This window comes from Pholcus phalangioides, unplaced genomic scaffold, assembly GCF_987345545.1.
Source record: "Pholcus phalangioides strain wild (caught in Gottingen) unplaced genomic scaffold, Ppha-v1.0 ptg000011l_1, whole genome shotgun sequence".
NCBI classification, from domain to species: Eukaryota; Metazoa; Arthropoda; class Arachnida; order Araneae; family Pholcidae; genus Pholcus; species Pholcus phalangioides.
The window spans coordinates 8127335-8150911 of NW_028301604.1; the positions used below are offsets into that span (position 1 = coordinate 8127335).

The following is a 23577-nucleotide window of genomic DNA, read 5'->3' on the forward strand; positions in this document are numbered from 1 at the left end:
GCGTATCTCACACTCTAACCACCTATTGCGGATGTCTAACCTTTGTGGAATTAAGTACATCTATTATTAAACGTCACCGGGAAATATGTTGGCGCCAACCAACAATTACCTGAAAAGCTTTAAAAAAATAGTTCTATCCCGGTAAATACGGGACGTATGGTCACGTTTCATATAACTTACGTTCTTATTCAGGAAATAACCCTAGCAGCTAAAACTATGTGTAATGTTGAAGTTTATTATTGTCCTCCCCGCCGATTTCGTATTTGTATATAGCTTTTGACATGGGCTAGTGATTGTTTTTATTTAGTGATCAAATTCATTTTTTCTCCTGAGGTTTGCTTTCGCTTGTAATTTTTGTTTGACCTGTGACAATTCCGTAATTTTAAATATTTTATTGTCTTTTAAAACAGCTGCCCCCAGGGTTGTGCGACAGATGCACTTCCCATCATGGTAAATTATATGCAAAAAATATGTAGTGCCCCTGACTCGGAGACGCCCACTAAAACGAATGCGAATATAGCAAACTTTTTCGTATTCCTTGGATTTTTTAGTGTTGCTTGCCTATGTTATTGTGATCATGGTACCCCCACATGTCGGTATTGTTTCATACATTTAACTCTATAATGCCCAGATCGCCCGAAGTCGGCCGAGTAGGTTAATGCCCATAACCGCCTCAAGTCAGCCCAGCTAGGGGGTATGGGTATGTTTTGGTGGGCTTTTGTTACCAACGGGGAATAAGATGAAAGCTCTTGTCAGGGGTGGGAACGGAAAAGACAACTGCAACGCCCTATCAATGGGATTTTAAAAGCTGATGTACCTTGTTCCTTGAGAATGGACTAAGGGTACTCAATGCATTTTACAAAGAGATAATACTGTGAGGAAAGGGGTGTTTTCAGTATACATTATCTCCCGAAAATCCATTGAAATGAAAGGGTGAACGTCAATGCAAAGGGTGGCATGAATAGAAACTCATGGAGAAAGGGTGGGGAGAGGGAAAGTGGCCGAAATTTGGACGAGTCCACTTCGAACACAAAAAACTTGGTATTTTCACGACCCTCCCAGGTTTTCTATCTGGGCGTTAAAGAGTTAAAGCATGTTTCGTGTCTCAAATTCTAAATGCTTGCCCATGCCCCCCCTCGACATCCAGCTGGGCTGGAATATTTGGCAGGTTCCACTCAGATTCGTCACAAGCCACTCAATAGTGAAGTTATAGTAAAAAAACCAAGAAATTATAAGAATCACCTTAGGGCTGGAGTCCTGTAAGCCCACAATCTCGTGAGTGCCACGTGTGTTTATCTTCTGTCATCAAGTCATGACCTGCACATGAAACGGCCTGGGGACATTATGATAATGAGATCCAGTGCTATTATTTCCTAGTGAAAATTAATATGCTAATCTTGGTAGACAGAGTACTTCCAGTGAGGTAGGAGGACCCAAAACACATCACTTTGCCCTGGGTCTATGAAGCTGTTGAGACGGCCTTCGGCAGTAGCCGATGTGGGAGGAATAGTTGTCTGTCGCCAAGTAGTTGGTGATTTAATTTTTTAGAGGATCGGTGGACACGATTTCCAAATTCGTTGACAAAAATATTTACCTATTTCATAAATTGCAACATAACTGTTACATAGTAATTTTATGGTTGTTCCCAGGTGCTGGGCAGCTGCTGTGGTGGTCGAGTGGTCATAGTGATGAACTCGCATCACGAGGATCCGAGTTTGAATCCCACCATCCCCACAGTGGTGGTTGGCTGAAGTTGGTGTTTTTGGTGGTTCCTAACTTCAAGGCAAGAACGCAAGCCAATCTCCCCGTTGAAAAATCTCACCACAAAGCAACAAGCCTACAACAGTACAAATATTCAATCATTACATTTCACTCACAATTTGAAATATACATGGCAGCACTGAAAAACAGACATAATACTAGATGCACACTCACACCCCTAGGTACACACTTTGTTCTATACTCTGCCATGAAGCTGAGCTGGAAAAGATCTCGGCAACAGGATTAGTCCAGTGGCAGAGTCTTGACATTCATTCATTCTCAGTTTCCAGGGCAGCCACTAAGCCATAGACTAGTGCCAAATCCTATCCGTAATTATCTTGCACTTCAGTGTACAGGGATCATATGAGTACTAGATAAAAATTGGTGCTTGTCCAAAAAAAATTTTGCCCAGAAAGTACTTTACCTAAAAGTTTGGGAACCGCTGTTCTAGTTGAACAAAAAATATATGTATATTACGTCTTCCCCTGTAGTTTCTATTTTCTTTATTTTTATTATGATAGTTTTGCCTTTAGTAGTAGGGTTTGCTTGTGGTGATTTTTTTTTTTCATTTATCTTGTCAGAAACAAAATGTCTGGAATTCGGGAAATAATGAACCTCCATGTTGGTACATATGCTAATTATGTTGGTACCCATTGGTTGAACATTCAGGTGAGCAGAATTGTTATTTCGAAGTATCTGCATTTTTTTTTAAACAGACTATTTTATTCCTTTCCAATACATTACATTTTGTTTTAAAGTTGTGCATCCATTTCAATCACATAGGCTTATTTACAGTAAGGTCACCATATATTTATACATCTGTGGTACAGATGCAGTATAATTCAGATCTCCAAGGGCACCGTAAGTCGCCAAGGCAGGCATAATGGTGCCAGGTTGATGTAATTTTTTTTAGATTTCCCATTCCAGGTGGCGCTAGTAGCACGAGCTATTCAAATGCTGTCTCCCTTTGTGTAATGGTATTTGAAATAGTGTCATTTCGTTTTCCGTTTTGTCTTGTCTCACTATAATTGTGCTTCTGTCAGGTTGTATTTTTCCGATATATTTATTCTTATTATTTTTCGTAACTTCTGCCCTTCCATTTTCAGTGTCGTAAAGAAATATCATTATTTTAGTGTACTATTATTTTAAAGAGTGGATACCCAGAGTGACTTGTGCCCGGATTGGTTTATTTTTCAAAGAGAGTCCGGGTTTTATTTTTTTTATACTGAGAATATTTATTTGTAGTACTATTATTTGTAATATTATTGTTGGTTTCCTCTTGTTTTCTGCGCTGGTTTTTTTTGCCATCCGTAGTCAGTCCTGCCCTTGGCGACTTTGCCTCAGGCTGTTGGATGTGTTTGGTGCCAAAAAAAAGTCACCAATGGATCTGGATTATTCTGCATCTGTTCCGATCCTGTATTTGCAGCTATCTGCTTGTCAAAAAGTCATGCACATTTAAAAACATGGGTAATCTATGGATTATACACTAAAAATTATTGTAATTTTTTATTCTAGAATCTCTGAGCACATCTTCTGAATAGTATGTGTACAAATTTTTGTATCAATTTGGCCATTGGTTATGTACAAAATGTTCTGGACAGGCCAGCATATTTTATGCTCGCCCTGTATTTGTATTAAATAAATGTACTATCTAATAATATACAGATTGTTGCACAAGATAGATTATTTGGTTTCTTTATCAGAAAGCTGGATTTAAATATGGTCCTGAAGTTTTTATGGATGTCCCAGATAATGAGGTTGAAAACAATTTGATGTTTGGCTTCACAAGTGATGAAGTAAGCAAAAGCAACATTTTGTCAATTTTTTATTTTATTTTTTTTATTATTTTGCCGCGTAGCAGTCCAGTGGTTAGGGAGCTAGCCTCTGACTGTGCAGGTCTTGGTTCAAATCCCGGTTAGGCATGAGTGTATACTAACACTAACATATTCCCTGGACAGATCACGTGGATCTCTTGGGAATATGTGAGAATCATGTTTATTAAAATAAATTTTTAATAAGTAAATGTAATGGAGGAGAAAATTTTGAATAATTTCTTTTCTCGTATTTTCTTTATTTTATTGACACGATAATAAAGCATTGACAACCACATTGCTAAAAAGTTAAATAAGGTTTCAAATAAAAAATTGGTTTCAAATTAGCTATCACTTTTGTAAATCTGAATTCAATTGCAAACCTCCAGCATCAATTCATACATCAATATGTATTGTTTCAGTTTATATAAATACTTCTATTTTAACAGTAAAGTATCACTATTCTAACTTACTAAAGTCCTTAGACAAACTTTTTTGAGTATGAGTGGGCAGGGTTTGTTAATATGTACTATGATATATATATATCCAATATTTCATTAGTTCATCTGCAGATAAATAACCATTCAAAAATAAAAATATTCAGCTGAGAAATGGGCTGGTACTTTCAGTCATGAATGAGTTGAAAGTGGTCTGGTATTTTCAATTTTTTTACCTTTAGCGCTACCTGTTGGTAATAAATGTAACTTTTTAGCGTATCTACCATCACGAAAAGTCACGGAATGAGGAAAAGGTTACGGAAGTTCCGAAAAAGTCACAAAATTTGAGCGAAGGTCACAGATTTTTTGATACTCCAGAGTCTTTTTTTCCATTGTTTCCTGTAAAATCTAGACTTTTGAGAAGCTGTAGCATTCAATACTTTTTCCTTCCCTCTGTTTCTTTTCTCCTTTTTTGTTTTTTTTGCCCGGGGGTGGGTGTGGATGGGTGAGTAGCAACGGAAAAGAACAATGTTTTCTGTCAATGTGTAGCCAGCCTACATAGGGACAGACGTTATATGGGTGGGGCAAAAAAAGCTATTAGCCTGGATGAACAAAAAAGAACATTTCTTTCTTTGCTTGTCCTCACTTTTCAACATCTATTTGCCTAAAGCAGTGTTCTCAGAATCACATGGTATTTCCTAGGGGGGGGGGGGGTGATTTATGTAACGGACAATGGCAGTCAGAAGTAGTCTTGGGAACAATATTGTTTTCCCATAGAAAAGGATATGCCCGCCAAATCATGGAGCAGGGCCCCCAGGTTGTGGAATCTTTGGCAGGTTCCCAAGCCAGAGTTTTCACAGGAAGGGAGGGTCTGTAGTGAATTTACAGCATGAAGAAATAAAAAAAACAACAGAAACAGCAACATGAAATTGCTACCACAGGGAGTCTCCCATCGAGGGGTTAGCACACCAACTTCTTGATGAGTATAAAAAACAAGCCTGCCATTCGGAATCAGCAATAAATTGTAGGTCCTGGTCTAATTAGCCCTCGTGGCAGAAAATGACAGTGGTGCGACAAAAATTATCAATTGATCAACCGTTCAGTTTTCGAAACAGTCAACAGTCCCATTATATGATGTCAGCATTTCAAACCATTCCTGCTTGCTACACATGTGTGACGTAGCACCAAAATCCACAATGAAAAACCCCTTGTTCACACTGCCGACAGCAAGAGTTCCAGACTGTTTCATTAAAAAGAGTTGGCCTATCATACCAGACTCTTCAGGAAAGAAAACATCAACACTCACTAGGATCAATCAGAAGTAGTAAAGATGGAAAAAAGTATTAATTTAAATCATTCACATTTTCATCACATTTTTTGGTGTGTTACGGAAATCTGTAACGATTTTGGGTGAAGTTTTCATTTAACTCTTGAATATATTGGGAACTGTTTGACCCATCAGGACCAAATTATGTGTATGTACAGAGAGACATGTCCCCCACATTCTGCAACAGGGCCCCTAGTCTGAGATAGTTGGCGGGCTCCCAAACCAGCTTTTTCACAGGCCCCTCTGTGATTAATTTATAATGTGAAAAATCAAAAAGTGGTAAGAATTGTTCTGGTCCCTGTCAGCCCTGCCCTTGTGGGGGGGGGGGCCCATGCCGAGAGGTATGTATAATATACATATATCACTGGTGCTCGCAACACAATACACAGGCTCAGGATACCCAGGGCATGGCATTGCACATATACCGTCATGGGAGAAGTTAAAAGGTTTCATTTCCAGGGGCCTTTGATGAATCTCATTGTTTTCTTGCTGCTTTAACATTGAAAAATTTGCAATAGCTGAAGCCCAAGTTACAGTCGAATCCCGTTATAACGATTATAACGAACACCAAGAGACCGGAGGATTCACTTCGTTAAAACAAAATTTAGTTATAAAGGAATTCCAGGTCACCCAGCATTGTTCCCATGTAAACTTATTTGGGGGATAGAAAAAGTGTTCGATAAAACAAGATTTTCGCTATAACTGTATTCGACTGTATATCTAGTCTGGGATCCTATAAAAATCTGTGAATTGGGTCCTGGCTCCTTGATTGGGCGGCCCTGGATTTTATTCGTTGTTAAAATAAATACAAATGAAACTTTTTCTTGACGCTCAAAGGGGATGTCTGACAAGCTTCTAGGTTGGTGGCCTCATGTAGTAGTTGACAGGTTTCATTTTGGGGGCCCTGGATGAATCACATTGTTTTTTTGTTGTTTTAAACTGTAAAATTTGCAACAGTGGAAGCCCGAGATAAATCCAGTCTGGGCTTCACTAAAATTCTGCGAATTGGGTCCCAGGTCCTTGATTGGGACCCTGGAATTTATTTGATGGTAAAATGAATACAAGTGAAAATTTTTCATGGTCCAACAGGGCTCCAGTCTGAGGACCCACATGGAGAGGTTTTCTAGGGGTACTTGATGAATCACGTTTGCTTTTTTTTCCTTTATTGTAAAATTTGTCAGTAAGCTGGTGCTTTGACATTTCACTTTTCATAGCATTCTGATGAAGTGGGATGAAATAAACAATATATGTTGTGAATAGAAAAGGGAGGGTGGCCGCCACAGTCAGCAGGGAAGCAGAAGCCCCATATATATATATTATATGTGTGTGTGTTCGACAGTTGGGTTCAATTTTTTCAATATTTCTGAAGAAAACCAACCCCCATCCCTATCTTTCCCAAGCTAACTCACTTTGCATAATATCGTCTTACGTGGCTGTTTTGCACAACCAATTATTCACAAAGCAAAGACACCTGTATACCCCTTTCTTTACCTGTATCAGGGTGAATTTTTCTAGAGTAGAAAAAATATGAAACTGAAAATAGCATCTTACTGCAATAAGGTGGATGTGAGCATGAATTACACAAATTCACTAACTGAAGATACGTATTGAGCTACTGAAAGAAGCAAAAGGGGCAAAGATTATTTAAAGAGAAAAAATAAGAAAATAAGTTGGTAAATTTCACATGATGCATCACTAGTTGAGAGTAAATAATGATTGACATTTTGTTAATTAGATGTGAAATTGTAAAAAGTGCTGAAATATTTGATTATGTAAGCACTATTAAAATACAATACTATATCATCATTAAATTTCATTGTCGGTATCATGGCAATAAAAATCTTTCAATTACCAGTTTTTTAATATTTAAATGACAAATTGAATGATGAAAATTTAGTATCTGTCATTTGAAATTACCAATTTTATTTTCAGTTAAAAACAAATTTATTTATAATTGTGATGAATTTTTTGAGAAAATTGATATTTGACTAAAACATTAGCTGAATATTCAGTATTCGGCCAAATCACTATTCATCCTATCCCTACTACTTAAATGTGTTGCATCTAATACCAGAAAACATTTTATCCGATAACAAGAAATTTGGTCTCTGTGAAATAATTCCCTTAGTCTCTTTTGTTTTCTCAGTAACAAGGTTTGACTCTGATAGAAAAATTTGCTTTCTGTTTGTGCTGTAAGACATTGTTTCCCATGGGTGGAGATACATGAAGTTGTTTCAGGCCCCTCCCCCAGAATTCTACGGTTGATCAAAATATATATGTGTATATACAGGGTGGTAACTATTCACCATAATAATTACACACCTGATTCCTTGTGAAAAACTAATATAGGAAAGTGTTTTTTGTTTTAGGATTGGGCAAATATTTAATGAACTGCAATTTTTCAAAATTTTGTAACGTGTCATTTTTCTAACAGTCAGATACATGCCAAACACTGAACAAAAGTAAATTTATTGGGTTGCCACTTCTTGAAAATGAACTGAAATATTCAATCCTGTAGGACGCCTAGTTGAGCCTTTTTCTTTCAAGATTGGCTCTTATTCTCACCATGTAGTGTGACATTACAACCTTGTTATTGCGTGTAAGCTTTGTCCACCATATTGACAAATTTATCACCAAATTTGTAAAGCGTTAGCCAAATGAGATCTATTTGATATTTTTTTTAACCAAATCAACACTTTTTTGCCAAAATATGGTCATTTGCTCTCCTTTGCTGTTAAGGGAAGGGAGGTGCATACAGTGCATAGTGTTCACTGTATAATTGTTTTTTACTCTGTCGTTTCAATTACACCACATGTTGGTCAATAAAACAGAGCAATATTTTTTTGAGTAATTTTAAAATTTCATCTAAACTTTTACGCGTTAAAAGCTTTAATGAAGCATATAAAAATGGTCGCTTGACAAAGGTGACTAATGGGAACAGTAAAATCAATTATATCAGAAACCTTAAATCAAACTAATTATTTTATGAATTGACGTGTTCAAAATAATTAGGGATTTCAGATTTTTTCTATTGATTCGAGTCACATTTTCATACCGATTTATATATGTTGCAATAGAGATTGTTCATAGAATTTGATTTATTTTACTTCAGAATAACCATGAGTATTTCCCAAGATTAATTTCAGTTGATGTGAATGAAAACTTTAAAAGTTTTGATCAAGAGAACAAGGCAAATGATTTGGATATACCAAAGTAAGGAATATTTAATTATACATATATAATTTTAATAGAAGTAAATTTCTTTTGTTACAAAATCTGTAAATTTATTTGCTCACATTGTATCATTAGATTTCTTGTCAAAACACGATCTCCCGTAGGTTTCTATGGAAAATCATTCAATTTTTTTCTAGGAACTGCCTAAAATTTCAAAATAACTTTCATGAAACACTAAGAAATAGTAACTGACTGAAGGCTGAAATGAGCAATTTCACAATTGAATGAAGGAAAATTGAAAGGAAGATGAAAAACTGAACATCTTTTTATTTTCCGCTCTGGTATGCTATGCAGTCGGATTCATAAGCCCTAGTAAATAAATAGTGTGTGAGGTGATTTTTTTTATACAAGGTTAGCTCATTTCTCTCTCACACACATGCAGAGGGAAAAAATATGTTCTTTGAACATCTAAACTGTTCTGACTTATTAAATTAATATTAAGTCTTACCGTATGCATTGAAACTATTCAAGACAAAGGCTTTTTTTTTTAAATGCATTTTCTCTTATCTTAATCATTCATTTACACTGTTGTAAGAAATTAAGAGAATTTGCAGACTTGGTCGATTATCTCTAGAACTACTGTACCAATTTTAATGAAATTTGATATGTACATACATTGATACAATACAAAACAAATAACTATTCAATAATATTTTAATATACACACGCATGATCGTGCGTAACACTCGTTGAAGTTCGAAAGTATGAAACAGCAATCGCAGAATAAACAAAAAAATTGGTTAATAGGGGGTATGGTCCCCTCTTACAGATATACAAAGGTCTCGCAGCGTAATTTCATACTTGAAATAAGGCAGTTTATCATTTCCTGTGGCAATTGGTCCCACTCGTTCAGCAACACTGTTTTCATTCCCTGGATGGTTCCCGGACGGGGGTTGCGAGTTGCAATTGCCCTCCCCAGAGCGTCCCAGACATGCTCTATAGGGTTAAGGTCTGGAGATCTGGCTGGCCAATCCATCCGGCGAATATCCTCACTCTCTAGAAAATCGTCGAGCAGAAGAGCTCTATGTGGCCTCGCGTTATCGTCCATTAAAATGAACTCAGGGCCAACTGCACCCCTGAAAAAGCAAACATAGGGCTCCAAGATCTCATCCCTATACCTCACACCAGTCACAGTGCCTCTTTCAAAGGCATGGAGAAGTGTGCGGCCATCCAACATGATGCCTGCCCAGACCATTAAACCTCCTCCGCCATAATGGGCGTTTTCGCGGACATTGGAGGGTAGGTAGCGGGTCCCGGGTTCTCTACATATAAACGTACGGCGAGAATCAGTGTTTAGGCTGAACCGGGACTCATCAGTGAAGAGAACAGTCGCCCATTGATCCATACTCCAATCTCTATGCTCTCTGCACCATGATAAACGGATTCTCCTGTCCGTAGAAGTGAGCAGGACGCAAACAGCAGGTCTCCTTGCAAACAACCCTCTCTCATGAAGTCTTTTGGAAACAGTCACCCTTGATACACGGGTTCCTGTGGCTGCATACAAGTCACCAGAGAGCTGAGAAGCTGTAGCACTCCTGTTACGCATCGCTATAATCGGCAAATGGCGATCTTCTCTGGCCGTCGTGGCTCTTGGATGACCTTGCCCAGGCTTTCTCTCGATGGATCTGGTATTTTGGAACTGTTTCCATAAGTTACACACGACGCTGGGCGTTAAATTGAACTCTCTACAAAACTTGAGATTGGCCTGCTTCTAGCCTTCCCACAATTCGCCACCTCATTCCATCATCTAAACGTTGGTGGTTACTCATCTTTACTGTTACAATTTGAAATTAACCGATTGCTGCAAAATAACACCAAGAAATTCGCCGAGGTGTGCTAGCGAACGAAATGCGTCTTAACTTACGCGCACTTATAAAACCTGTTTCTCTACTGGCTCCGCCTACACACACGTGTACGCTTACGTATTTGACATACAAGACTTGCATTTTTGTCTAGAAGCAGTGGTTTTACATTCAGTTCAGTTCTTTTCATGAAATTTGATAAAATACGCAAATTCTCTTAATTTATTTCACCAGTGTAGTATGAAATGGCTCACAAGCTTCCGGGTACACCTCTCCTTCCTTTTCAGAAAGCTTGTGAGCCATTTCATACTACACTGGTGAAATAAATTAAGAGAATTTGCGTATTTCACCCATCAGATTCATTTTGATTGGCACAAAAATGTAGCTCATAGTTCAGCTATTTTATGTTAGTGCATGCATCTATATCAACTAAAATATTCATTAGCCGAATTTGTATTTCTTACCAGAGGCAGAAATATAGCAAAAAAATCTTTGTCAGTCAAATTCAAAACTTGAGGTGTTTATTTGCCGAGGTAGCATTGTACATTGATGCTATATCTTTGTCAATTCTGACTAGACATTTCAAAGATGCATAATTTATTACAGTCAGGGCCATCTTAAGAGCATCATGAGCAAACCCCCCCCCCCCCCCCGTGCCAAGTGGTTGTTGAGGCCGTACCAGGCAAGTTTACTTGCTTACTCTTGAAAAATTCAGCTAGATCTCATTTTTGTGAGGCGCCCAGGCCGTACCCGGATCGACCCATGCGTTAAGACGGCACTGATTGTAGTTATGTTTTTTTTTTACATGAGCGCAAATCAAAGGTTACATGTACTCAAATGTCATCATAAAATCATTTTTAAAGATGTTCATCTTGATTTCTTTCAGACCTGGATGGAGAGTTCCAGCTAGCAACAGATTCAAAGATCCTTCAGTGTTGGGTAAGTGCACAACATATTTTGTTTTTATATGAATTTGTATTTCTTTCGGGTATTTTTGCAAAAATATCAAGTGTTGTTAAATTAGAATTTAGCTTAAAAGTTTTTGGGTTTTTTGGCCAACGTGAAGTACAGTTTTTGTTTTTCGATGTTTCATTCGCACGAGTGGCGAATATTTTCAAGAAATCATTACATAACGGCGGGCAAAAGGCTACGTTACGTAATGACTTTAAAATGTTCGCCACTCGCACGAACGAAACGCTGAAGGCCTTACAATTGGCAACGAAACCCGCACATCATCCTCAAGGTCTTGCAGTGTATTTCTTGCTTTGTACTTTATTGTCTCCATAGCGGAGATGGCTTGCTCACATAGATATGATGTCGAAAAGAGCAAAAATGCGTTAATTGCTTTTTTCATTAGATTAGGATACTTAGCTCTCAGTCCAAGCCAAGAAGCAGCCACCGACGCCTCCCTCTTGTGAACTTACCTTTGAATGTGGAATCACCGCAAACATCAGTAAATTCATCTTGCTTGCAAGCAGTGAAATCTATTTTCTCCACACTGTCTGCAAAATCAAATGGTAAGACAAACCAGTTGAGATTCTCAGTGGAAGGAGATTAAAAGTACATATCTATTGCATCCTTCAATCTCGAAAAATGAGGTCTTTCAGCTTATCCGAAGATGATGTTGCTCTCTGCTATTATTACGGAAGTTTCAATAGATGGCTGATGCGAAGAAGTCCAAAGAAAGAAAATTCAACTGGCCTCGTGGAGAATCGAACCTACATCCTCACTTGTCGGGTGAGCACCCCAGACTACTAGACTGCAGAGCCAACGGGTTCTTGCTCCTTAGAGCTCATATGCTCTGAACGTGGCCGTACATGGACAGCCAGCCCTAACACATTGCTGACACCACCACCAGATGGCGACTTATCCGTTAAGTCTGTCATGAATGAGTGTAATTAATTTGACTTAATTTATTTTAAGACCTAAAGTGGACCATAATATATATTTTTATTCATCTCCATAATATCCCGCGGCACTCCTTAGCCAATATCATGGCACACCAGTTGGAAAACACTGGTTTAGAAAGTTATAGAGAATTTCTTTGATTGAAAAATGGAATAAAATTTCTTTAATTTTTGAAAAGCATTTTTGTGCCTCTCCTGATGTTATGGCATGCCAAGGGTTTCAGTGCTCGCAGTGCTCCTATCTTTCCTACTTTTTTCTATTTTTTAGAAATGAACTATTTTCGTAAGTATGAACTATTTTCGTACTTACGCCACAATCCTCTTTTTTTTAAACTGATTCCCTCCTGTCATTCCTATTTTATCCCTCTCCTACTACGAGTTGTAGTTTCAGTGGTCGTCATCACTTGTGAGGGTTTTCAGTACCAACACATCTTCTTGCAGCAAAAATGCTGGCTTCAGTTGGTTTATAGACACCATTTTGTGTTTGCCTTTTATCAGCATCACAAAGTATTTAAACAACCGCTGCATCACCTGAACGGGCCATCATAGGTGCACTGGAGCAGAGATTTCATGGCCATCTCTGCATATAAACTGTTATATCCTGTTAATGTTCAGTTATATCTCTATAATGCATGTATCCTGTTATTGTCAAAATGGTTCTTCAGCAGCTGCTTTGCTGGTATTGCAATGTGCATCTTGATAAAAGTTGTACTAACCACACACTAATGTTGTTGAAGTGCCGAAATGATATGGTTACACAAAATGGTATTATCCTGCTGGCCAAGTACAGCATCATCTACTTGCACATTTTGCACTTTTTTTTCCTTTTCTTTTGCCAAAGAAATTTTCATTGCTTCAGGAGTATCCATGCAAATTTTCAAGTCATTCTGACCAGTAGTTGTATATATTGTATAGTTTTGGAATAAAAACTTTATATTATAATCACCCTGTATATAGCTGATTATTTTTTGTAAATCTGTGACTACTATACACTAGAACCTTAATTAAGTGGGCTTAATGGTGAAAGTATTAAAAAAAATTATTGAATATTAAGACTGGGTGATATACAGTATGAGATGTGTTACTTATGGGGAAAGAAAATGAAAATGTCTGTGAGATAATGTAGCTACTAGTACACTGGTCTTTGTCCTTTAGGGGCAGCTGGTGTCTTTATTTGGATTATAAGACGACCTGCCCCTAGCATGATTGTGTCACTAGGGTTGCTACTCCTTTGTGAAGAAAAAAAACAGTTAATGCACCACTACATTTGTATGTGTAATGTAATCCTTATTCATGAATTTGCTAAAGATATAGAGCATCAGAATGTAGCCAAAAGTTAGAAAATGTGGTAAGAATGGGAAATTTTGGCTTCTGTATATCACTTTAAATAACTAAGATACTTTATATGAAAAATATATATACATTCAGGCCACTTTTATGAGACTTTTTGGGAAAAAAAAAATCACTTATACCACCTTATACCATATAAAGATATACCATCAGAATGTCCCCAAGAATATAAAATGTGGTAAGAATGAAAAATTTTGACTAATAATGAACCAATATGATATTTTTCAAGGAAAAAAATTATATTTAGGCCACTTTTATATGATTTTTGAAAAACCACTTGGTTAAAACCAAACAACCCTGCGCATGGTGTTCAATAGTTGTGCTGCGAATGTTACTGGATCTGCTGGTGACTCGTGACCAAGAACTCTGCTGGCAACTGCAGTGTGGTACCATAGAACAGTTCTACACATGTGGCCTTGACTTCAAGTCAATAGGTTGAATGGAGGCCAAGAAGAACCATTGATAAGACATCCACCCATCAGTCTGTGAGTTGGCACTTCAGAGCTGCCTTTAGTGGTTGATGGAAATTTTTGTGTAGGTCGTTGCCTTGATGATGAAATGATGTGGTTCAAAGTTTTTGCATTCCTAGCAGCTGCATCAATTCTTAGAATAACTATGCCTCAAATTGTCTACCTCTGTCTGTGGTGATTCTGCTCGGTACACCGAAGTGAGAAACCCAACTTGACACGAAAAATCTTGCAACAGTTTCTGCTGAGATATGTGACAGGCACCACTTCCGGCCAGCATCTGAATCTGTCAATCATCGTGATTGCGTATCTGTTGCCCTGGCTTGGTGGAAGTGGTCCAATGATATGTATGTGCTTGAACCTTGCATTTGGTGGCAAGAATATTCTGGAGTCTCTGACTGTGTGGCGCTGCACTTTTGTCCACTGACATGGTATGCATGATGTCACCCATGTTTTACAGTCTTTCTTGACCGCCACCCAGACGAAGAGTTCAGTGATAAGTCGTTACATCGCTTTCACTCCTGGATGCGAGAGTCTGAGTTACCCTGAAGACTTGTAGTCGAAAGTCCTTTGGTATATACAGTCTGACTTTTCCGTCGGAAATGTCGCATAAAACTTTGGACAAAGTTCCAGGTAGGAGAAGCTTCTGAAGTTGCAATGTGTTCCTCCTCAACCTGAGCACCTCTGGATTGGTCATCTGTGTTTTAGCGATTGCTTCGTAATCAATTTGGCCTGAAAGTTTGGTAGCATTTATTTAGGAGAGATCATTATTACAGGGACATTATTTGGGAAATACAGTATCTTTTCTTCATAGATAAACCTTATTTTATTTCCTTCTCTTCTTTGTTATAATTAACATTATATATATTGAGAACTTACTTATGCTTTATTTTATAGCGGGACGTTTATTGACAGATAAAATTCTCAATGATCCAGATGTTAACTTTCTTTACAACCTGAATGATGTACAGAAATGGTCTGATTTTCTTCAACTTAACTACAGCACGAAAACCAATTGTTCTATCAATCCTTTTCTGACAGGATGGTATGATTTTTTTTATGCCACATCTGGAAATAGTGTGTGATGAAAATATGTCTTGATTCGTTTTTACTGTATATTAAACTGTGTAAATTGTTTGAAATGACCACTTCTGGGCTAATACGAAAGAGGAGCAGGCACCTCTCTTTCATGTGAGCTACATTGTAGTAAAACAGAATTTTCCTATCGTAAAATTGATTTTAAATTCACCTCAATTTTTTGTAACACTTTCTTTATCACTGAATAAAAAACAATTAGATGGTACAGGTTAAAGTCAAAGTGAATGAGAGGGGGGTTTGTTACCATACAACCAAACTTTTACAGTGAGCTATGAATGTGTAAAATTATAACATCTGGCATTGTTGAATGGTGGGGGAATGATGGGTTGTACACCTATAAGCACATATACATTAATACTTGGATCATGTAATGTAAGTATTCGCAATTGGTTCAGTAATTTGTGCGGTGTTATGAACGATTCTTGAGCTGTTTGAACTGGACCACTGGTAATCTGTTTTTTCATCAAACACAAAGGAAATTAGTGTTCCCACGAACAGATTAGAACTGCTGCGGGTGGTCGTATGTTACATGATCAACATGCTAATGTATACGCGCCTTATTGCAAGCAATATTCTTTTTGCCTAACAGCAGGATGCAGATGTGCAGATGTTCAAGGATTTTTGTTCTCTTGCAAAGCACAGTGGGAATTGTTTATCTTGTAACTTGAAACTTTACGAATATATGTGGTTCATAGCATTTAGATATATTTTTTAGAGTTATCAAAGACACACTCTTGAGCACATCATTCATAGTTTGTAACTTATGAGTACTTAACCAATCCACAATCAAAATATTAACACATTCCTAAAACACTAGAGCAAGACATTATTTATTAATCATTATTTGTTTCAAAAACAACAGATAACTAAATTCCAGCAGTATTGTCAGTTAAAGGGAAGATAAACCTCATCAAATATGAACATTTTTATTTATGTGAAGTAACATATTTTATATATTTAAATAAGGTTTTACTGTTATAGAAAATAGGCACTTTTCTGTATGAACCTTACGTAGAGGAGTAAAAATCCTTTTTGTTTGATATTTACACAGCAAAGAAGAAATCAATATACAGGCATATAACAAGGGAAAAATCCATAAATTTCTACCAAGAAATTTTTCCTATAAATTTGTTTCTATCTACAATGGTGTTCAGAGGGGGGAAAAACCCATATAATATGATAGTGATGCAGTTAATGATGGATCTCTGTTGCATGTAAACGCAAGGTCTTATAGACAGAATCTCGTCTTAAGAGAACTAAAACAGAAACGAGAAGCAGTCTCTCACTTCAACTGAGATCAGAGAGATTTGTAGAATATGAGAATATGTACAAAATTTTGTAGAAAAGAACCACCCAAATAAAGCTGTTGCTGTGTGAGCAATTCCTCATTTTTGACAAATCCTAAAAAAGAGGCAAAAAGAAATATCATTGGATAGGTTCCTTTTTGTAATCACACAAAAAGAATAAGTTTACAGGCAATGGTGAATGCATGGGTCATCCTAAATCAAGGCTGGACAAATCCCAGGTGCCAAGCCGTCATGGCTACTAGAAAGTTGGTATTGACGCCTAAAATTTTATTTGCATCATTGCTAAACTGACATGTACGTATGACACAAAAATGTTTGATTTCTTAATAATGTATCTTCTAACATGGGAAGAGGTCATAAAGTCCCCGCAAAGTTAAAAACATTTAGAACCATTTTTCTTGAGGGAAAAACATGCTTGGCTCTTAAGAAATTTGGCTGGTGCCTAAATTTGTTTATTTTTTTTATTTGTCCAGCCCTGTCCTAAACGGTAATCTTCCCCTCTAGAGTAAGAGTAAGTTAATTTGTAAACAATATAGTATTGTATAATTATTTATTATACAGTATTATATGTTGTATAACTGATTGAATGCCGTTTTTATTTGTCATTTTTTGTGAATGAATAATTGTGGAATGAATTTTATTCGACTTTCCTTTATTTCCTATGGGAAAGTGATTCAATATATATGAGTGATTCGGATAACGAGCACGTTCACAGAATGAATAAAGTTTGTTAACCGAAGTTTTCCACTGTACGTTAATGGTGTATATTGTGGTCTCTTGTTATGTGTTTTCATACGACATAAATAAAATGCCGGTCCACATGGGTATAGAAAGAAAAGTAGAACATTACTTTTTTTTGGATCAAAAGTATATTTGTACCCTAATAATTTCCTGGAATGAAATCTCAAGAAATGGAAGGGGTTGTTGGTTAGGTTTTTTTAGAAAAAAACTTCAATTCTTATACTTGCATCTATATGCCATTTGTTATCTATCAAAAAATTATTTGTAAAATATCTATTTTTATTCTAACTTAGAAAAAACAGCTGCAGATATAATGTACAGTGATCTATATTCTGCACAAAGAAATTCAGATGTTTTTTTAGTATATAACCTACAGATTATATATGCAGAAAATTATGGCAATACATTTAATGTCTAAAAATCTCTTGTAGGTCACCATCAACATATTATAGTGGTGTTGCAGTTTATAATAATGAAAGTTTCAAAGAAGTCTTTGAAGATGCTATACGTAGATTTGCAGAAGAGTGTGACAATCTTCAAGTGAGTTTGAAAAGTTTTTTTTTATGTATTGTATACAATAGTTAGATCCACTGATAAAATAACTATAAATGAGAATTTACTGGAAAATGAGATATGTATAATCTTTTTATACATATCTCACAACCAAAAAACTTAGTCCACTAAAGCTGGTGTTGACATAACCCAGTCGAGTTTGTAGGTGTCCCCATTCATTTTTGGTTTAGTCAACTCATTTCTGTGTCCTGTACATGCAGATGGAATAGATGAGCTCTCCTACATTGTTCAGACTGTTCCTAAGAGTTTTGTACTGAAAGAACATGAGCTCTTAATATATAGGCCTTTTTATTTTTCAATGCATGTTCTATTGGCTGAAACTTTTATTTTACATGAAATGAGTAAAAATTGTTCAGAAAGAGAAGTGGAGGTACATCAGGAAAAAGATTCCTGTGGGTGGTGGACATGCGTTGATTGGCTGATGGTTGGCACTAAAATTCAGCTCGCAACGAGGCTGTTTTATGTTAGCGCATGCATTCATACCAACAAAAATGTTCTTCAGCTGAATCCGTATTTGTTAGCTGAGGCAGAAAAAGTTTTCGTTAGCCAAAAAATTTATAAGCCAAGGTATCACTGTAGTACTTGAAAAGGAAAACTTATACTTGGATGTAGGTTAAATATGAAATCTATATTATATAAAACCTATGCAAGGATGATCTATACTTGGTCCGTATCGGGAATTGATTATGTGATATGCAAGTATGTTGTTGCTTGTCTCTGTGATCTTATTCTAGATATCTCAGACTTTCTCACCACTTCTGTCTCATGCAGTGTCTGTCTTAGACTGTTCATTTACTAATAAGTATTAGTTTATTATTTAAAAAAATTGTCTTAATCACAGCAGAATAATTAGAGTTGTAGAAACAAAACTGTTTTATGGGGAAGAGTAGATCAACTTTGCCCAAGAATATTAAGAAGTCACCAATGAATAAGGCAAATATGTGAAAAATACAAAAACTCCTAATGCATTTCGACACACCGTGGGTGTCATCTTCAAAGGAAAAAACACAGGGTGTTTCAAAAAGAATCATCCGATTTAAAAAAATCATAACTATTCAGCTTTTAATCCATTTTGATCGAATAACGTACAGGTAGAAAGAGGGAAATCTCGAGTTTCACGCAGTTGCCGACAGGAAGCACTAACGCTCTTCCTTTGGCCACCACTTCAGTGTTTGTCAAGATGGCAACTGCACAACAGAAATTGTTTTGTGTTCTAAGCTTTGTGACGTGTGAGTCCGTAACAGCTGTTCATCATGCTTTTTGTCGACAATACCCTGGTGTTGAACTTCCTACCACTCAAGAGTATTAGGTGATGGTATAAGCAATTCTGAGACACAGGTTGTCTGTGTTAAGGGAAATCCCCTGGCCGTCCCTGCATGTCAGACAAAAATGCAGAGCACATTCGACAGAGTTTCGCACTCGCAAGAGTTCAATCCACTCGCAGTGGATGCAAGCATGCTCGCAAAAGTTTGACTACCACATAGACATATGCCGTGCATGTGGACATATTGAGCATCTTTAATTTGGTTTGTAAAAAACTTTATGATTAGCCACATGTAATATAAAGTGTATATACATATATATGTTCAATATTTTTCGTAATATATTCATTTCAAATCGGGTGATTCTTTTGAAACACCCGGTTTTTTCCGCTAATCATGCTGACCTAGGATCCCACTTGAGTTGGATACCAAATCTTAACTCTTGGTTGTTCATCGGAAAAAAGTATGTCTGTTCTCTTCAAATGATGTGGTCAGAATGAAGCTGAGAGCCTGAGTGTAAGACTAATGAAGCGCCCTAATTGGACTTCTGCAAAATGGAGCAGGATTGGTCTATTCAAATTTTCTTAGTATTCTTGCTCAATGAATCTAAGCCATGGCATTGCGATCAATGGTGTTGATTTATTGTTGTTTACTAATATATATTTTAAAGGTTCGAATATATGTGCCTTTTTAGAAGTCTAAATCAGCCGTGAACTTTACTTTGTGAAAAATTCTAGCTTTATGAAATTTAGATCTATGGTCCTCTTGCCAACAGTGAGCGGCGATGGTCGATTTTTCACATTCTTGATTCCTAACACAGTGAGCGTGCTCATTTAATCTTACTGTTATAGGTCTCCTTGTTTGTCCTATATAACCAAGAGGACAATCACCACATGGAATGTAATAAATTCTCCATTGTTTATTCTGTGGTGTTTATGGGGCTTGAAACCTGTTTTTAGTAGGCACATCTGTGGTTGTCAGGTTAAATTTTTTTTTGAGAATCGGTTTGATATTACGATCCAATAATCTCCCTAAAGATCAAATCGATTCTCAAAAATTTTAACCCAACAACCACAGATGTGTTACTAAAAACTTGGGTTTCAAGCCCACTATACCACAGAATAAACAATGGGGCATTTATTACATTCAATGTGGTAATTGCCCTCTTTGCTAAATAGGACAGACAAGGAGACCCATAAAATCAAGATTAAATGTGCATGCTCGCTGTGTTAGGAATCAGGAATGTGAAATATCTACCATCGCAGCTCACTGTTGACAAGAGGGCCATAGATTTAAATTTCAGAAAGATAGAGAGTTTTTCACAAAGTTCACAGCTGATTTAGCTTTCTACAAAGGCACAAATGTTCGGGCCTTCAAAAATATATCAGTAAATGACAATAAATCAACACCACCAACCGCAACACCATGGCTTAGATTCATTATGAGCAGGAATTCTAAGAAAATTCGAGTAGACCAATCAGGGCGCTGCATTAGTCTTACACGCAGGCTCTCATCTTCATTCTGATTGTTTGAGGCAAACAGACATAATTTTTTTTCATCTGAGCAACTGGGTGTTAATATTTGGTATCCAACCCAAATGGGATCCTCGGTCAGTGTGGTTAAATATTTTTTCCTCTGAAGATGACACCCACTGTGTGTTGAAATACATTAAGAGCAGGGTACACTGATTTAAATCATGATTAAAATAACGATTTAAATCATAAAATTTTAATTATATTTTTTCTTTATATAAATTCAATGATACTGAAGTAAATGTAACCTGGTATAGTTTGCATGTGTGTTACTATATGTGATAAAGTTTGTGATTAAAAGAAGTATAGAAGATTTTTTTTTTTCAGGGTAAATATAGACTAATCCCTAGATATAGTGCAGAAAGAAAACTGCTTTATTTCTAGAATTTTTGCATGAAAAACATTGAAGAAAAATATAGGGAGCTAAGCTTAGCTAAACTGCACTATATTCAATGCATTGCAATGTGGCACTAGGGTTCCCATGATTAAAAACAGGAATAATTTTTTGTATAAAGCCTTGCCCTAATTGCTGATTCAAAATAATAATATATGTTGTACCAACATAGATATCATTGGGCTTTCAACTTTACTTTTCCTATTAAAATTTTGAGTTTGCTCGTTCTATTTACCAAAACTCATTAAATCTGTGAAAGAATGAAAATGTTTAAACTATTAAGTAACATCATGCAAGTCGAAAACACATCCACCAGTTGTGCAAAAAAACAATCTTGTCAATAGAACTTGTTTTATGTAGTTGATGCTGAATGCCCCTTTGGTTGTACAGCAAGTGAATTGAGATGTCTGCACCAGATGTATGATATTGAGTTGCCACCACTCATTCACTTTAATGGGGATTGGGAGTTCATGAATAAAAACCACTTTCCTCTACAAAAAAATGTTAATCCATGAAGTTAATTTGGGCTGAATGACCATTGATATTACATAAACACAGATTTTTGGTGTTCATATTTTTTTACTTATAGTTTGTTTGCTTATTCATTAATGCTTAATTAAATCTGAGCAATTAGGAGAAAAAAGCTGTTAGGTGATATGAAAGCATGCATTCTTAATGATTAAGATTTGTTTTAATAAACAAGTAGTCAGTTAAGACAAGTGTCTTATCTAAGTATGAATAGCTTCTCAATTTACCCCAACATGTTTATCGTATTTCTTTTTTAAATGTGTCAATTGTGTTAAAATTTACTACCCCCAGGGTTAAGCTATTCCATTTATAAACAACCCTATTAGAGAAAAATTCCCTGTAACACCACAACAAATGATGATGTTCATCCCACCAAGCTTTCAAGATAACAAGTGGTTGATATTTTAAACACATTAGCAATGCCATCAGGATTGTTATAGAAGAAACCATTCCTAATGAGACTACAACTGTTTCATTTGCAAGATAAATTCAGAATTCTGTGACTAAGTACAATAATTTTTATAGAGAAAGTTGAAAAATGTTGCTTGTTAGCAGAATTCAAACTGTTCCAGTAAAAATAGTCTATGGCCTCAGGCTCTTTGAGAGAGCGAATCACATTAACCACAACCAGTCCATTCATCATCTGATTGAAGACTAACAAACCACCCTCCCGTGAGATACGGTATATGAGAAAATAATGCAGAACACTGCTGTTTGGATTCAGCAATAAATTGTAAGTCCCAGTCTACTTGTTTGGAGAAAATGACCTTAGTGCGATAAAAATGAACAAATGATGATTTGATTGAAAACTGTCAGAAGCATATAGTGTTCATGAAACAGTTTAATCAAAGTCACTCCCTTAGTCTAACTAAATTTGCAAGATTTATAAGTCTAAATAATACGTACACAAAAATTTCTTTTGTTGCTATCCTATTTTACCCATGCTTAATATAACGTTGTTCTTTGATTTTTCATTCACTTTGTTAATATCAGGCAAATGGGTATTTTTTCCCTATAAATTCAACTTGTATGCAATTATTTTGTAAATCCAATTAATCATGTCAAGCCAAGTATATAAAATTGTATGTCACTTTTTTCCATATTCTCTAACTTTTTCTGTAGGGGTGTCATATCATTCTTGATGGAAATAATGCATTCACTGCATTGGGCCATGGCATCAGTGATCACATAAATGATGAGTACTACAAAAAATCTGTAATCATGTTTCCAGTTTTTGAAAATAGTAATAGAATTTTGACAGAATATGAAGTAAGTTATCCTCCTTAGTTTTATATCAACATCAGTTTTTTTGTTCTTTTTTTTATTTTACATATCTATTAGTATCATAATAATATTAAACAAATGCAAAATAATAAATCAATAGTGGAATAGGAAAAAAATATTTAGTGAATATACTAGTGAGAATAATACAGCTTTTTCCCTCTTTTCATTTTTGTCTTATCAACTTGATAAGTGCAAGTTGATAAGACATTTGCTTACTGTGTAAAAGTATGTTTGAAGACTTCATAAGTTCAGATTATATACAGGCCTTGTTATGAAGCTTTCCTGATACAAGGTACTACTTCCAATTTCGGAAAAGTGGTAGTGCAAACTGCAAAAGTTACTGCTCTGCACATTACTGACATTGGAAATCCTCACACCTTGTAGATACTGCACCAACCTTGTGGCAGGGTTGGGTTTTCGACTGGTTTTTGAAACTGTCATCAAAAACTTGAATGAATGCTTTTGGATAATGTTTTGAACACAATAGGTATATAACATATATCAATTATAATTTGCAATTTTGAATTTTTTGACATATAAAGCATCTATAGAACATATAAAATATAATTTTATGGTTTATTTATCTAAACTACTCGTTACCTGTATTGAATTTGCTAAGTGAAATAGAGCTGTTTATTAAAAATATGTGTGATAGGGGGATCAGGGTTAGATTTTTGACCTCTGAAACTAACTCAGTATTAAAACTGAGTCATATTTTTTGTTACTCTGATTGATATGTTATATAGCAAAACACTTAGTTTT

The 23577-nt window shown here is 36.1% G+C and overlaps 1 protein-coding gene across 3 annotated transcripts in view; it reads left to right on the plus strand.

Annotated features, from left to right (window-relative positions):
- The first annotated feature begins 211 nt into the window (after positions 1–211).
- mst (misato mitochondrial distribution and morphology regulator) overlaps positions 212–23577 on the plus strand; it is a 48829-nt gene continuing 25463 nt past the window's right edge. Inside the window, exons 1-8 of one of the 3 annotated variants that reach the window (XM_089238938.1) lie at positions 212–333; positions 2343–2430; positions 3465–3557; positions 8449–8549; positions 11259–11311; positions 14994–15141; positions 17674–17782; positions 22654–22800. In XM_089238938.1, the coding sequence (XP_089095064.1) occupies positions 2350–2430; positions 3465–3557; positions 8449–8549; positions 11259–11311; positions 14994–15141; positions 17674–17782; positions 22654–22800 (732 nt within the window). In that variant the 5' untranslated portion in view covers positions 212–333; positions 2343–2349. Of the gene's footprint in view, positions 348–2342; positions 2431–3464; positions 3558–8448; positions 8550–11258; positions 11312–14993; positions 15142–17673; positions 17783–22653; positions 22801–23577 lie in introns of all 3 variants that reach the window. The other 2 variants (XM_089238941.1, XM_089238940.1) reach the window with 2 other exon arrangements.